General features: G+C 39.7%; 1 protein-coding gene across 1 annotated transcript in view; it reads right to left on the bottom strand.

Moving 5' to 3' along the window:
* The window catches only part of NELL2 (neural EGFL like 2), a 366,183-nt gene that overhangs the window by 83,887 nt on the left and 265,414 nt on the right, over positions 1-16,882 (bottom strand). Inside the window, exons 15-16 of the mRNA XM_054719142.1 lie at positions 12,165-12,287; positions 9,098-9,193 (exon numbers count right to left, since the gene is read on the bottom strand). Of these exons, the coding sequence (XP_054575117.1) occupies positions 9,098-9,193; positions 12,165-12,287 (219 nt within the window). The remainder of the gene's footprint in view (positions 1-9,097; positions 9,194-12,164; positions 12,288-16,882) is intronic.

Genomic DNA, 16,882 nt, shown 5'->3' with positions numbered 1-16,882 from the left:
CACTAGACTAGGCACTGAAAGGATCAGAGCTGCACTTCCTTCATCCCAAATTTTATGTATTACGATTTTTCTGTATTATGAAGTTTAACTAGAGCAAAATAATTTTAAAACAATGCTAAAAAAAGAGAGATCACCTTTATTGGTAAAGAAAAGGTATCTAAAGTTTTTTATTTTCTTTTTTAACTATATTTTCTCAAAATTTTTACTCAGTCTCTTCCCTCCCTCCCCCACCAAAACAAAGATATATATGGCAATGGAATTTTACTGTGAGTCAATTTAGTTTAAAAAAAAAGATAAGCTATGTAGAAATGTTTTGAGAATTTTCTCTTGCTTTTGAAGTTTTTCAATATTCCATGTATAACATTATAAAATAATGTAATTTTCTGAAAAATATGTCTTTAAACAAAAGCTATGTAATTACAAAATTAAACCACTATATTTCTTTAGTGACAGTTTTTTGTTCTTTTAAAAAATTTTATAACAGGAAGAAATAATGTTGTGATCTAAATCCCTAATTCATCTAAAGTTCATGAATACACACTCACTCATCAAATGTAATTCAATCCCTTTTATCATGAGAGACCAAAGTGTGAAGTTCAGATGGGTCTCAGCAAGCATGACTGGAGATCCCATCTCAGGAGGATCAACAAATCCCTCCATGGGTGTGTCCCCAGATTACAGAAGTCACCAATGGTCTGCTCTGCATCTTGTCTCTTCCCTCGAGAAATTCAGATCTGGAAAAATGATGTCACTAGACTAGGCACTGAAAGGATCAGAGCTGCACTTCCTTCATCACAAATTTTATGTATTACGATTTTTCTGTATATGAAGTTTAATTAGAGCAAAATAATTTTAAAACAATGCTAAAAAAAAAAAGAGATCACCTTTATTGGTAAAGCAAATGTATCTAAAGTTTTTTATTTTCTTTTTTAACTATATTTTCTCAAAATTTTTACTCATTCTCTTCACCCCCCACCAAAAAAAAAGATATATATGGCAATGGAATTTTACTATGAGTCAATTTAGTTTTTAAAAAAAGATAAGCTATGTAGAAATGTTTTGAGAATTTTCTCTTGCTTTTGAAGTTTTTCAATGTTCCATGTATAACATTATAAAATAATGTAATTTTCTGAAAAATATGCCTTGAAACAAAAGCTATGTAATTACAAAATTAAATCACTGTATTTCTTTAGTGATGAAAAATGTGCTAATTTAACCAAACCTGAGAATTTAATATAATTTGACATTATTAATAATAAATACTAACTGTACATACTACTGGCAAAATAACTGTTACTATAGATGAATAAAAGAATTTTTCCCACCTATACTATAATAGTAATAACATAAACTTTTAAAAATCAATCAACCTCGATCAATTTGAAGTTACCTTTGAAGTAAAGCAACATTCATAGACATCACATGCTTCATTTGATCATTTTGAAACTACAGATATTAAAAGATACAGAAACACTTAGGAACGCACCTTAAATTTATATTCATTTAACTACTCACTAAAAATAATTAAAATCTCATCTCATGTTTTGATCTGTGGATAAGAAACCCATTATTTTACACACTGGGGGGAAAGAAGCCATTCATCACCACAGTGTCTGACCTCCTTTTCTTTGATATTGTAGCATTTTATTATTATTATTATTTTTTTTTTTTTGGTTTGCCATTTGATACCAACTTTTTCCCAGTTATAAACATTTTAGTCATCATTTAGTTGTAGGGAACTGTCAAATCTTTAGAGCTATACTTTCACTCATGATTGAAATATTTACTTTTAGTATAATCAGACACCTTTGCATATTAATTAGATCAATCAGACACGTTTGCTGAGGTTTAGCAACTGCGCAATAAATACAGAGAGGCAGTGATAGAGCTGGTAAGCCTCAGCACATAGATTTCTAATACATTTTATTGTTATCCAAGAAATAATCACCCTGTTAAATCCAAGTTAAACACCTGATGGCTATTAGGAAGTTTAATTAAAAATGATGTTGTGCTGTGCATGTGGGTGATTTTACACAGTGGCTAAAAAAGAAAGCCATGAAAAATTAATTTTAATCAGTAAAAAGCATACACGTAGCCCCTTTGTGAAGTTGGTAAATCGATTCAAGCATTTCACTAATATATACATGATGCATAAATAGACTAGATAAATTAGGGGGAGGTTGTTCAGGGGAGACTTTCTCAACTAAAGTAACAAGAGTTAGTAAATGTCATGCACATTAAAATTGTCTTTCAAAACCCAGTAAATCCTATTACTTCATCCTGAGCAGTTCCATTGTGAGGGCCCAGCAGATGGCCACTGGGCCAGAAATTAATCTCCTTTCTAGGCTCTCAAACAGCATCCCATGTTAGCAGGCCAAATTTAGGCCATTTTTCTACTAAGGAAATCTGGACAATCCTGATATTCTCCCTACCTTGGGAGAGTAAATCTGCCAGTGTTCATTGTTAAAAACAACAGGATTAGTTGGCAGTTGACAGGGAAGGAAGAAATGGAGAAAAGAAGGAAAAAGAAACAGTGGACCAGGAATCGGAACACCTGAGTTCTAAATTGCAGATCTGCACCTACCGTGAAACACCATATGTAAGTGACTTCACTTCTCTGTGCCTTAACTACCTCATCTGCCATATGAAAGTACAGGAGTGACCTTGAAGGCCTCTTTAAACTAATACTCAAAAATGTCCAGCAAATATGGAAACAGCCACATCATTTTTTTCCTTCTCTTCTAATTGTTCACTTATTTATGCCTTTAAAAAATTATTCACCAAATATTTGTGGAATGCTTAATAAGTTGGAGGCTGCATAATATGCCTCATAGATTCTAACGTGTACCAGACACACTTTACCCCCATGAAACTCAATGTCTGAGGGGGTGGGAATGAGTTTAGGAAAAAGAGGGACAAGAAGGTAGATAAGCAGAGGCTAAATCTTAAAGGGCCTTATTTGACATGTTCAGAAATGTGACCTTTATCTTCAGGGCCATGGAGTTTGCTGAAGGATTTTTTCAGTATGGGGTGATAAGATCTGTGCTCTGATATTCTGTGGAGACTGGACTGTGGAGAGCTGTACCTGAGAGCCCTGAACTACTGTAGGACCAGCTGATATGGAAAGAAATGACCCTAGTAAAGAGAAGCAAAAGGACTTGACTGGATGTGAGTGGCGATTAGAAGGGGATGAGTCCTTGATTACTGGCCAAGAAAACTTGGTGGATAAGGCTGCCAGTCACTGAAATAAAGAATAGAAGTGAAGAACCAGGTTTTGGTAACAGAAGTGAGAGAAAAGATAAGTCATGAGTCACGGAAGAGATGATGAGCTCAGTTTAGGGTCTTTGGACTTAAGGTGCCCAAAGAAACATACAGGAGGCATTGGATATTTGAGTTTGAATCACCTACCACAGAATAAAACAGTGGTTAGTTCTCTTTATGATTCATGAAAGATTCTCTCCTTCCCAGTTCTTACCTATTTAGAAATTACAGATCCATATGAAATCTTTAAATGGTATGGGTTCTCTCTGCAGAAAAATATACACATACATAGAAATTCAGGGAATTCATGGGCCCTCAAGGCTATACATATGCCTACAGGGGTCCAGGAACTCCAAGTTAAGGATCTCTTGCAGAGGAAAGAAGCCAATGATTGAAAAAGGAAGTAACTCTGTGTTTCTTGCTCTGAGTAAATGAGAGAAACACAGAAAATGGTTTGATTGTTTAGTGTTAGCAGTACCAGCAATGCCAGATAGCAGATATGGCAAAAGTCTGGTTGGATGCTCACCAAACCAGTTTCATCTTCCTGGACATTCAGCTCAACTACATGTTCTACACCCCTGAATCCCTGTGATTAGGTGTCCATCCTCATGGCTTCACCATATAATGGTGACAACCAGGGACTTGGTTTGAGGAATCCCAATCCCAATTCCCCTCAACTCTCACCATCTCCACATTTGACAGACTGAACTGAGATGTGAGTGAGCAATAATATACTTTTTACAGCAACCCCTGAAATTTTGGGACTTGATACAGAAGCTGATGTTAATTACTTTTATTAATTAAGTAAATATTGATAGTAATAACACCTGTCATGTGTAGGTCCACAGGTCAATAAAATAATTTATACTATCTTTTTAAACTTCTTTACAGCACCTATTGTTACCTGATAATATTTTACATATTTCTTTCTTTTCCTATTTGTAGTGCCTCTATATCCCTAGACCAAAATTCCCCTGGAGACAAGGCCTCCATTTTGTTCACTGCTACATCCTGTTTCTAGATCAGTGCTCAGCATATAACATATCCTAAAGAAATATTTGTTGAATAAATGAGTGAACAGATTCTTTTTTACATGGGTCTCTTCTCATATAAAGTTATTTTTAAGGGTACAACTTCTATTTATAACTACATCAACAAAAGTGATGGTGTTGGAAGGTGAGTGGTTAGGAGTTAACCTGGACCAGTAACTAGGACAGATGCTTTGAGGCAAGTAGTAGTATTACATTTTCCCAGATAGGAGGCAGTAATGCTTGCTTCCCAAATAGTGAAATATGATCTTGGGCTGAAAGATCCTAGAAGGCAGAGATAAACTATGACCCATTGTCTTATAACACTAACTTTACTCAATTTTCAGGATAAAATATAATGTTTTGAAGACATTTCATTTCCCCACTGAGGTGGGCCATTCTGGGCCCTCCCTGGATGAAGGTGTTCTCTCTCCTCTGGCATTAGTGACTTCAGTAGAAACTTTGATAAGTACTGATACAGAGGAAATGCCTGGGTTTAGGAGTAGAAAGGCATTTATATAAAGCTGCTAACTCTGTGACCTTAGAAAAAAATGTTATCATTCTGAACCCGATATTCTCATTGGTAAGTAGAGGAGACTTGTGAAGAATAAGTTGATGCATAGAGAGTACAAGACACTGAGAAGTTATGTAACTTGCCCAAGACCACATAAAAGTAAATGTAGAACTAGATTATGAACCCATGTCTGTCCTTCTCAAAACCCCAGGCCGTTATAGAGAGCTACTAAGAGTAAGTCTGGAATCATCTTTTTTTTTTAGACTGGAAATTCAAGGATAATTAAATAGAGGAAAGCTAAATATTCTATTGGGTTATTTTTAACTCTGGTATTAAATATTACATTGCTTAAATTAATTTTATATCACTACAAATTTTTATAATCTCATCACATTTTTTTCCATTGGAAGAATGACATGTGGGAAGAATGACATGGCCATTACTCATCCCAGATTTTCAGGGACAGTCTTTATTTCAAAATTCCACATGAATGAAATACTCTGAAAAGCCAGTATTTCAGTGCATCAGAAGCAGTACAAAATACTGTATTCAGGAAACATGGTCTCCAGAGGTGCTGGTTGATACGTAAGATCACACTGTACCTTGTGTGGGTGTACTACTGGAGATCACAGGATGAAAACCTTATAGAAACATTGGATTGAAAGGACATGATTTTGATCTAGCAAATCCTGTGAGAGTGAATTATTGGAAATCTGTACTTTATTTTATTTATTTTTAATTGATTTCAGGGAGAGGTAGAGAGAGGGAGACACATTAATGATGAGAATCATTGATTGGCTGCCTCCTGTACTGGAGATCGAGCTTAGACTGGGCCTGTGATCTGACCTGGAATCAAACTGAGATCTTCTGATTCATGGGTCTATGCTCAACCACTGTGCAACACTGGCCAGGCAGAAATCTGTATTTTAAACAAGTTAACAAGCTCTATAGGTGATTTACATGCACAATGAGCTTGGGAATGCCTGACATAGGACATGATCCCTGTAAGAAAGAGTACCACGAATTAAGATAGTCACTATGTGTTTTCTATTAGAAACCTTTGTAACTAATTGAAGTTTGAAAAGCACCGCAAAGAGGAACTTATAGAAAGAAATGATCTAGTAATGCAAGCCCTCTTGTGAGCATCCTTCTGTGAACAGTGGCAGTACCTGTTCAGCAAAATGCTCACTTCACAAATGGAGCAGAACATTTTCTGTTTCACACCCTGACCAGTCAGTGTTTTTATTAAACCAGATGACTTTGCAAGTAGGATCAAGGCAAGATGTGCACTGCTTCTATGGCACTCAGATTTGTGGGAAGCACCCTGAGATGGAAACCACTAGGCACTGCTGGCAGCAGCTCTCTCCTGGGGATTATAACCAGCTTTCTAAGGTCATCTGCTGGTAGAACCCACTTGACCCAGAGTAATCAAGACGACTACTAACATGATTTTCATTAGGACCTACTACTCAAAACACTCTTTTAATTCTCAAGGTATATTTTCAACTGAAGAAACATCTTACTTGGGGTCATAAGCTATATATAAACTACGTGTATTTTTTAAAATATGCTTTTAACATAGAAAACCCTAAAGACTCCATCAAAATACTACTAGATTTAATATGTGAATTCAGAATGTAGTAGGATACAAAATTAACACCCAGAAATCTATGTGTGTTTTTTACACCAATAATGTACTCACAGAAAGAGAAACAAACAAAAAAAAATCCCATTTACCATTGCACCAAAAATATTAAGATATCTAGGAATAAACTTAACTAAGGAGGTAAAAGACCTGTACTCAGAAAACTATAGGACACTGAAAAAAGAGCTAGAAGAAGACATAAACAAATAGAAGAATATACCATGTTAATGGATTGGTAGAAGCAACAAAATTAAAATGTCTATACTACCCAAAGCAATCTATAGATTTAATGCAATCCCCATTAAAATACCAATGGCATATTTCACAGACCTAGAATAAACTCTCCAAACATTCATATGGAATAAAAAAAGACCCCGAATAGCCACAGCAATCTGGAGAAAAATAACAAAGTTGGAGGGATCACAATACCAGATATCAAGCCACTGTTCTCAAAACAGCCTGGTACTGGCCCAAGAACAGACATATAGACCAATTGAACAGAACAGAGAACCCAAAAATTAACCCAAGCCATTATACTCAATTAATATTTGACAAAAGAGGCAAGAGCATACAATAGAGTCAAGAAAATCTCTTCAATAAATGGTATTGAGAAAACTGGACAGACACATGCAAAAATATGAAACTAGACCACCAACTTACACCATACATAAAAATAAACTCAAAATGGATAAAGGACTTAAATGTAAGAAGGAAATCATAAAAATCTTAGAAGAATACATAGGCAGCAAAATATCTGACCTATGTTGTAGCAATATCTTTACCGATATAGCTCCTAGGACAATGAAAACTAAGGATAAAATAAACAAATGGGACTATACTAATATACAAAAATTTATGCACACCAAAAGAAACCATCAACAAAATAACAAGAAAGCCCAATGCATGGGAGAACATATTTGCCAATGTTATATCCGATAAGGGCCTAATCTCCAAAATTTATAGGGAACTCATACATCTTAAAAAAGGGAAGATAAAAAATCCAATAAAAAATGGGTAAAGGACTTAAATAGACACTTTTCAAAAGTGAACATACAGAAGGCCAAGAGACATATGAAAACATGCTCAAAGTCACTAATCATCCAAGAGATGCAAATCAAAACAACAATGAGGTACCATCTCACACCTGTCAGAATGGCTATCATCAACAAATCGACAAACAAGTGCTGGTGAGGATGTAGAGAAAAAGGAACCCTTGTGCACTGCTGGTGGGAATGCAGACTGGTGCAGCCACTGTGGAAAACAGTATGGTGTTTCCTCAAAAAATTAAAAATGGAACTTCCATTTGACCCAGTAATCCCACTTCTAGGAATATATCCCAAGAAACACCAATCAGAAAGGATATATGCACCCCTATGTTCATAGAAGCATGATTTACAATAGCTAAAATTTGGAAACAGCCTAAGTGCCCAAATCAGCAGATGAGTGGATTAAAAAATTGTGGTACATCTACACAATGGAATGCTATGCTGCTGTAAAAAAGAAGGATTTCTTACCATTTGCAACAGCATGGATGGACCTGGAGAGCATATGCTAAGTGAAATAAGTCAGTCAGAGAAAAAAAAATATCACATGATCTCACTCATTAGTGGAATATAATGAACAACATAAACTGATGCTCCCGAGACAGGGAAGCATCTAATAGACTGTCAAACTTCAGAGGGAAGGCAGGGGGGCACAGTCAGAGATCAACCAAATGACTTGTATGCATGCATATAAGCATAACCAATGGACACAGACACTAGGGGGGTGAGGGCATGTGCCGGAGGAGGTGGCCAGGGAGAGGTCAATGTAGGGAAAAGGATACATATGTAATACTATATGTAATACTTTAAACTAGGGGTCCTCAAACTTTTTAAACAGGGGGCCAGTTCACTGTCCCTCAGACCGTTGGAGGGCCAGACTATAGTTTAAAAAAAACTATGAACAAATTCCTATGCACACTGCACATATCTTATTTTGAAGTAAAAAAAACAAAATGGCAAAAACACCCACATGTGGCCTGCGAGCCATAGTTTGAGGACGCCTGCTTTAAACAATAAAGAATTAAAAAATAATTTTTTTTAAGTTTCTAGTATTAGTATCCATCAGAAAGAGTAGGTAGAATGGACTTAAATGAGAAATGATTAAATGAGTAGAAAACTTTAAATATTTCATAAATAAGCAATACATGAATATTGATTGGGCCAGGTAAAGATTTATTAAAAATTCTCAAATGTGAATGCAGAAGGTAATGTGTCCTAGGATGTGATTTGGCCATGAGCTTGAAGTCTACATTTTGATATAGTTAGATAGATTCCAGGAAAAAATGAGCTCTAAATTAGTAAAATAAATTGTGACATATAAAATCCTGGGCAATCCCACATATCGTGCTGAAAATGTTTAATATGCTTCTAGTTATAATAGCTGTAAAACCTCCTTAGAGTCAGATTGGGGAACTACCTAGTGAATATGCATCACTGAGACCCCTCCCTCCTCTCTCCTCCCTCCCCCCTCTTTCTTCCCTCTTAGCACTTCCTTATTAATAGCTCCATGCTATGAGAGCCCACACAAAACAGTATTTTCCTCATGGATTACTTTGGTACATTAGTGCAAAAATTCATTTTCTAGCAGATGGAATGATATTCTTACCTGTTTCACAGCTGGGCCCGGTGAAGCCTTGTGGGCAGGCACACACATTAGCAGCAATACAAGCTCCTCCATTCCTACAGCCATCTTTGCAAAATGCTAAAATAATTCAGATACATGACTTTAGCACTTTAGAAGTAAGTAGTTCAAGATGCTCTAAATCCAGCTTTTCTTTATTCCCTTAGAGATGTGGACCCCAAATTATAAGTGCTATTCTAATTTCAGATTCACACAATATTTTCCAAACAGTACCATTTCTAAAACAATGTTCTTTCCAATGTTAAGAAAAAAAATTTCACCTGTAAAATAAAATACTTAACTTTCTGTTTTAAAAAAAAAAACAGTAACCTTATACAACAGCAAATGAATTAGAATTAGGATTTCACATCATTATAATAATCCAGCTTGAAATCAAACCTAAAATATGGCAGCTATCCTCTGTAGTTTTCTTAAGGAGCAAACCACTGTCTAGAGAAAACAATAAGAAAATAGGAAATGACTAAATCCTATGAGGATCTGATCATTCCACACATTGGCCAAAGTGCCAAAATATTAGAGAAATGCCCCAGCTTTCAAAAAGGTTTAAATCAAGCCTGGTGATGAATTAGCCAAGAGTAAGAAGACTGCTGTAGTTGTCTTCAGAAAGAGTCTTGCATCCCCATGCTAAGCATAGGTCAGGATCCAGGACCAAGGGCAAAGAAACTGCGTAGCCTGTTGTCTTAGAGTGGATTTGCAAGTGAGTAGAAAAAAATAGTCAAGGTCTGAGCCATTGTAAAGGTGATCTTTGGAGGTGTGCTTCCTTCAAAGAAGGTGAGAAAAACAAGATGTATGAGACTTAGCCCCCTGCCCCTTTAGCAAATTCTTTGGCTCTGTGAGGCTCAGAGGCTGTTCCCTCAGCCTGGCAAGATCTGTCACAGATGAACTAAACCAGCTCGTTACATTCACGGGGTCTTTTCCACAATTCTCTAAATCAAGCATGTCAAACTTGTGGCCTGTGAGCCGCATGCGGCCCACAATGAATATTTTTGTGGCCCAGCCAATGTAACAGTATGTAAGAAACGTTTTAATAAAATTTTGTAACTTAATTTTTACAATATCCTGTTATATATAACCTATATATATAAAAGGCTAAGCAACTAGCCAATTGGCCAGTAGGTATGACGTGCACTGACCATCAGGGGGCAGACACTCAAGCAGGAGCTGCCTAGCAACAGTAACTTTGCAGAGTGCCCTCTTGCACTCCAGGACCCCTCGGCGGATGTCAGACTGCCAGTTTCGGCCCTATCCCCACCCGCACAAGGGACCTTGCTCACTCTGTAGATGCCCTTCAAGCCCTGGCACCACCCCAGGTGCAGCCAGCCAAGGAAGGACCCCAGGAGGTTGGTTTCAGGGCATGTCTGGCCAGTCTCACCCAGTCCTACCCCACCAGCCACCTTCTAATTAATTTCCTTTCAATGTGCACGAATCCGTGCACTGGGCCTCTAGTTATTAATAACGAACTACAACAATGTTTGCTAATGACTGATTACTATAATGGTGTTGCATTCATTTCCCTTATGCGCCTTACGTGCAGGTGCACCATTTCTCTCCACTAATACTAGCAGCAAATATTTTAGCAGCCGATTGCCACATCATTTGTCTTGGACTGACTTGTTTGGTGTGCACAACAGGAAATATTTCACTTTTTGAGAACAAGAAAAATAGGTTTATTTGCATTACGCTTATTAATTTATGCAGTTATCCATTGTCTGGTAAGTTAATGTTCAAGAAAAATATTAATTTTTATTAAAATGCTCTATTATTTTATGTTAAGGATTACTCAGTTATTTTAGCCCTTCATATTCAGCATGTCTCTATCTATATAAACCCGTATTTCTATGAAACTTGAAGCTTTCGTTTTTTTGCGGCCCAGATAAAATTAAACCTTGTTTATTTGGCCCATGTTAGCCTTTGAGTTTGACATGCTTGCTCTAAATCAAAGATTTTCATGGACTTTCACAAACCAGAGTAATCCTCTGGCCCATCCATGTTTGCATCCCATGTATTTCTGCAGACCAGGTCTTAAGACCCATGCTCACAGGCCACTTCATTAACAGCCACCCTGTTACTTCCTCCACACACACACACAGTGTTGTAGCAAATCAATTTTAATAAACTCCAGAATGATGGACATAGTACATTTAAAAAATGGGCAGTTTGAAGCTTAAAATGCCTAAATTAGCTAAATCAAAAATAAATCTATATGACATAATAATGAATATGGACTTTATCCTATGGGAGTTGGCGGAGGTTCCAAAATGGAACCTTTATTTCCCTAATGAAGTAGGCGGTAAGCTCATCCGATGAAGGAACAGAGGGCATTGGTGAAAGAGTGAATTACCATTTGGTGGTGAACTGTAGCTGGAATAGCCACTGATGGAAATGAAAATCTGAGCTCAACAGGACATTTAAAAGAATTACTGATTGGTATCGGCAAAGGAACTAAAATGGTAAACTATAAAATGTAGAGATCTAAAATCCCCAATTAATTACTATCAACAGCTCAAGAGATTAGGCAGAGAAGAAAAACTGCGAGACTGGCTCAAAATACAAATATTTCACAGTTGAATACAATGCTGCCAAAAAAAAAAAGATGGTCACATTTGGACTAAAACAAAACAAAACAAACAAACAAGCACAGAAAAACAAATAAAAAAATCTTAACCTAGAAGGAGACTGGTAAATAGAATGAAAATGGAGGGTCAGAAAAATTGAAGTTCAAGAATTGTAGGCAAACTGGAAGCAGAGGGACTTGGGTTCAGACAATAAAATGTCCAGGATGTGATCTGCTGGAGGAATAGAGATGAAAACCACTGTGGTTGAGGTCAAGGAACATGAAGTCAAAGTTGAACAATTTGGCCAATTAACCACTGATGTAACCAGGAGGAAGACTATGAGCCACACTGCAACGTTCTCAATGTGTGTGCATAGTGCACAGGAGGTAGATAACAGTGATGAGAAGGGGTGGAGGGAGGTAAAGATGGCTTACATTATTCCTAAAGGAAGAGGTGTTGGCACTGAAACCTTTTACCTTTGCACGTGGTTCCATTCCCCGTATAGCCTGGTTTGCAAACACAGTTGTGTCCTCCGACAGTATTGAAGCACAGAGCATTTTCATCACAGTTGTGCTGATTTGTGACACACTCATCATGTTCTGAAATGAGGAATACAATTTTGTTACTCAGAGATGAATTTTCAAACTGTACCTGCATCTTGGTTGCTATTTAGTATCTTTTCCAAACAGGTATACACAAATTACATATTAAGGAATAGCATATTTTAAAGTACTGTACACTCCTCTTGAAGTACATATGTAGTTCACACATCCACAAACCTTGATTGCAAAAGGATTGGACAAATGGCCCATGGATGGAAGGAATAGAGAGAGAGAAGAAGTAAGGGTGGGGATGAATTCGCAGAAGTAGATCCCAAAGCTAGCTCTGTATGGTCTCTGTGGTTAAGATTTCGGGAGTTATTCTCATTAAACACATCTGCCACCTAAGTCTTTCCTGTAGTATGAGAAGGGTGACAGGAAAGAATGTGAAATTGCATTGCTCCGTGAATTGTGACCTCCAGGATAATGGAGTTGAAGCTTTGGGAGTGAGGTGCAGTTAACACCCACATCCACACTTGCAGGCATAAAGATGCATATGCAAACTGCAAGAGAAACATCTGACCTCCCAAGTAAGTTCCCTCCTCCTGCAAAGATAGTACCAGACTTCTCTTACCTAAGGCAAACTTGTCTTTATAATATGAACAAATATAAACTTTAAAATATACAATCAATATGATACTCCCTTTAACTGTGTGTTGCTTGACATTTTTGTAAGCAAGAAAGCATTTGATCCTCTAGGACCCCTGGAAGGGAGTCAGGACCAACATCATTTTCACCATTTTAAAGATGAGTCGGTGGTGGCTCAGCATGCTTAAGTAGCCTGACCCAGTTCACAGGAATATTATAACTTCAGAACTGCAGCTCAGTGTTCAGCAAAAATGTAAATGTAAGGAATAAGTACAGGGAATATGAGAAAGGAAACAGATCTAACATGAAAATCAAGACAAGTAGAAATAAAATATAAGTGAAAAATGCACACAAATTAGTTCAGTCATCCAAAATCCTTATTTATTATTCAGTCTCTTATATAAATACTAGAGGCCCAGTGCATGATTGAATCATGCACGTGTAGGGTCCCCTACACGCTTTCGCTTTTCGCGGTGGAGCTGGGTGCCTGTCCGCTGGTGCACCGGGCCTTTCAGAAGCCTCTGGCTCGGCGGAGGCTTCTGAAAGGCCTGGTGCCGGAGCAGACAGGCACCCAGCTCCCCCACTTTTGATGGTCCCTGGCCGCTGAGGGGGGCTACCCTGCTGTTGAGAGGCCTCTCATCGGCCACTGAGGGGGGCTGCTATGGACACCTGGCTACCCTGCCATTGAGAGGCGCAGCTGGGTGTCCGCGGCAGGCTCCCTCAGCGGCCGCGGATCTAGCCATTGAGAGGCACAGGGGGCGGGAGTCCCGCCCTCTGCGCCTCTCAACAGCAGGGTTGCCCCCCTCAGTGGCAGCGGATCCATGCCTCTCAATGGCCGGATAGGCCACCCCGAGTCCCGCCCCCCAGCCTCCTGCCACCCAATCGTGGGCGTAGTGGAGTGATGGTAATTTACATGTTACTCTATTATTAGATAGGATTATTTTTAAAATAATATTTTAAAATTAAATATATATTTTAATATGCTTATATTGGACAAGCTATTAATTCACTATGATGTAAACCAGAGATTTTCAACCTTTTTCATCTCATGGCACACATAAACTAATTACTATAATTCTGACGCACAACAAAAATACATTCCATTTTTTGCCAATCTGACAAAAAAAAAAAATAGGTATCATTTTGATTCATTCATCTTGGATGACTATTGTCATGTTGGCTGTTGTCATTTTTCCACTTAATAATTTAAGGGAAAAGAGATCAGTAGCCCTGACTAAAAAAGTATTGCATGTTTTAAAAATTCTTGCAGCACACTGGTGAAAATCACTAATGTAAACCATCAAGGCAAAAATAAATAATTACCTTTCATTTTAGAACTCTTTGTATTCTAGACAATATGTCATAATAATACTATACCTGGAATTTTGAAAAAAATTATTTCGGCATATACAGTTGAGATTAGACTTATTTCAACTAATAAAATAGAATTCTCTGTGTTTTGTTTTTTAAAAAAGATTAATATTTCAAAATGATATGTCCTGTGTCACATAAGCACAAAATTTTGACAATTTTAACTATAGTCCTGTAATAATCTTAGAGATTATTCCCTATAATTTTTCATAGGAAAGAGGGATTTCAATCAGTAAGGTTTTATAATTACATGAAGAGATATTTATTTTATTCTCAAAATTTCTGGCTGAACTTCCCCAAATTGTATAAAGTTTCGCTCTGATTATCTGGTATCAGAATATTTCATAGTTTTTATGAATCCACACATATTGATGACCACTTAGAAAACAGCTGGATCACACACGGGTTTTCTAACTGGGGCTACGCTTGGACCACCGTAAAATTTCCAGGCACCAGAACGGGCAGCCCCCCTACCTTGAGTACGGCTGCCTGAAGCAAAATAAATCCACAACTGCTGCCAACTTGAACCCAGCGCAACTCAAAGTGCAGCACTGCATCTATAAGCCTCTATATGGAGGGCCACAGGCCCTTTTAGACAGCTGCCAATTGACTAGATGCTGCTTTCATCCCTATCTCAGTTGTCTTATTCATTAGAAGGCACTCACTGGGTGGAGGTAGGGCCTAAAAAGATTCATTTTAGTGATGAGTACGATAGTGTTCAATAAACATTGAATAATTACACAACCGGGATTTGTTTTTTTCTGTTGTCACTGACTCTCAGAGTCACTGAAATGAGTGAGTGTGCTCTTAAACAATTCAAGGGTAAAGATAGTTTCCAAGTTTTGAAATACATTGGCACCTTGACACATACTGTTCCCTATGCCTGATGTGCCTGCCCCATGGGTCTCCTGGGAAATTCTTACCGCTTTGAAAGACATCACTAAAATGTCATGTTTTATGTGACTTATTCTCCCTCTCCTGCAGAGTTAGGGGCTGCTGTCTGTTTTCCTGGCCCCATATACAAGGCTCTGTAATTATATTTTACTAGAGGCCCAGTGCATGGATTCTTGCACCGGTGAGGTCCCTCAGTGTGGCCTATGGGGACTGGCCAAAACCGGCAGGCTGTGGGCCACAAGGCTGCGGTAGGCACAGGGGCAGGTCTTGACCCATCCTCCACATACCAACCTGGCCCCACCTGCTGCAGCCCCCGGTCCCCTGTCTGCCGGCAGCCCCTCTTCCACTGCCAAGGCTCCCACGTGCTGATGGCGCCAGCCCCACTTGCACCTGCTGATGGTGCGGAGGGATTGGGGCCAGCGCCAGCAGCGGGTGCAAGTAGGGCCAGGGCTGGCGCCTTCAACAGGTTCAAGCGGTGGCTGCTGCCCTGATCACCCCTCAGGAGCAGGGGGAGGCAGAGAGGTCCTCAGGGGCAATCGGGGCCAGCAGCCACCACTTGCACCTGCTGAGGGAGCAGAGAGATCAGGGCCACTGCCAGGCACCAGCAGTGGGTGCAAGCAGTGGCTCCGGCACTGGCTGCAGGTGCGAGTAGGGCCAGAGCCAGCAGTGGGTGCAAGTGCTGGGTGGGACTGCGGTGCGTGGGAGCAATGAATTTTCAGTAACCACCAGAGGCTCACCCTGATGACAGCGACAGGCCCCGCCTTAGTCTGGCACTCCTCCCTGCTCACCTGCTCCACCATCCAGCCATGGCTGACGCCCACCACGTTCCACACTCTGCTGCTTGCTGCCAATGCCCGGCATGTTCTGCGCACCCCCCCTGGTGGTCAGAGCATGTTATAGCAGCCAGTTGTTCCACCGTTTGGTCTATTTGCATATTAGGGTTTTATACATATAGATATGTGTGTACGTATATGTGAATATATATATACTAGAAGCCCGTTGCACGAAGATTCGTGCAATAGACCTTCCTTCACCTGGCTGCCGGCACCAGTTTTCCGCCGGCACCAGTTTTCCTCTGGCACCTGGGACCCAGGCCTTGGCTCTGGCCACCCGCTGATTGGAGCGCCTCCCACCAGCATGATCGGCGACCCAGAGTCCCGCCACCCACGCCTTCTGCCAGCCCCATTGGTCCCCACTCAGCAGCGCGGTGGCCAGTCACGCTTGTGGGAGGCGCGGGGGCCAGGGACTCACGAGGCCCCACCGCCCGCGCCTTCCACCGGCCCCATCAGTCCCCGCTCAGCAGCGGGAGGCGCAGGGGGCGGGGACTTGCGAGTCCCCGCCCCCCGCTCCTCCTGCCGGCCCAATCGGCCACCCCGGCCACCCTGAGTCCCGCCACCCGCGCCTCCTGCCGGCCCAATCGTGAGCGTAGCAGAATGATGGTTAATTTGCATATTACCCTTTTATTATGTAGGATGTATACATATATATATATGTAGATAGATAGATGCAATATACACATTTAGATTCACCTAAATGCAAATGTTATATCCTATATAATAAAGAGCTAATATGCTAATGGTCATGACACCGTCACAACATAACAACTGATCAGCAGGAGGCTGCGTGTGCAGTGAGGCACATGCAGGTGGCCACACGAGGAGGTGGTAAGTGGGGCGCCTCCTCCCAGTGGCGGGAGGTGGGAGGCAGGAGGCGGGGCGCCTCCTTGCTTGATTTCAATCACG

The sequence above is a fragment of the Eptesicus fuscus genome, chromosome 7, assembly GCF_027574615.1.
Source record: "Eptesicus fuscus isolate TK198812 chromosome 7, DD_ASM_mEF_20220401, whole genome shotgun sequence".
NCBI lineage: Eukaryota > Metazoa > Chordata > Mammalia > Chiroptera > Vespertilionidae > Eptesicus > Eptesicus fuscus.
This window is presented reverse-complemented; position numbering and strand designations above follow the sequence as displayed.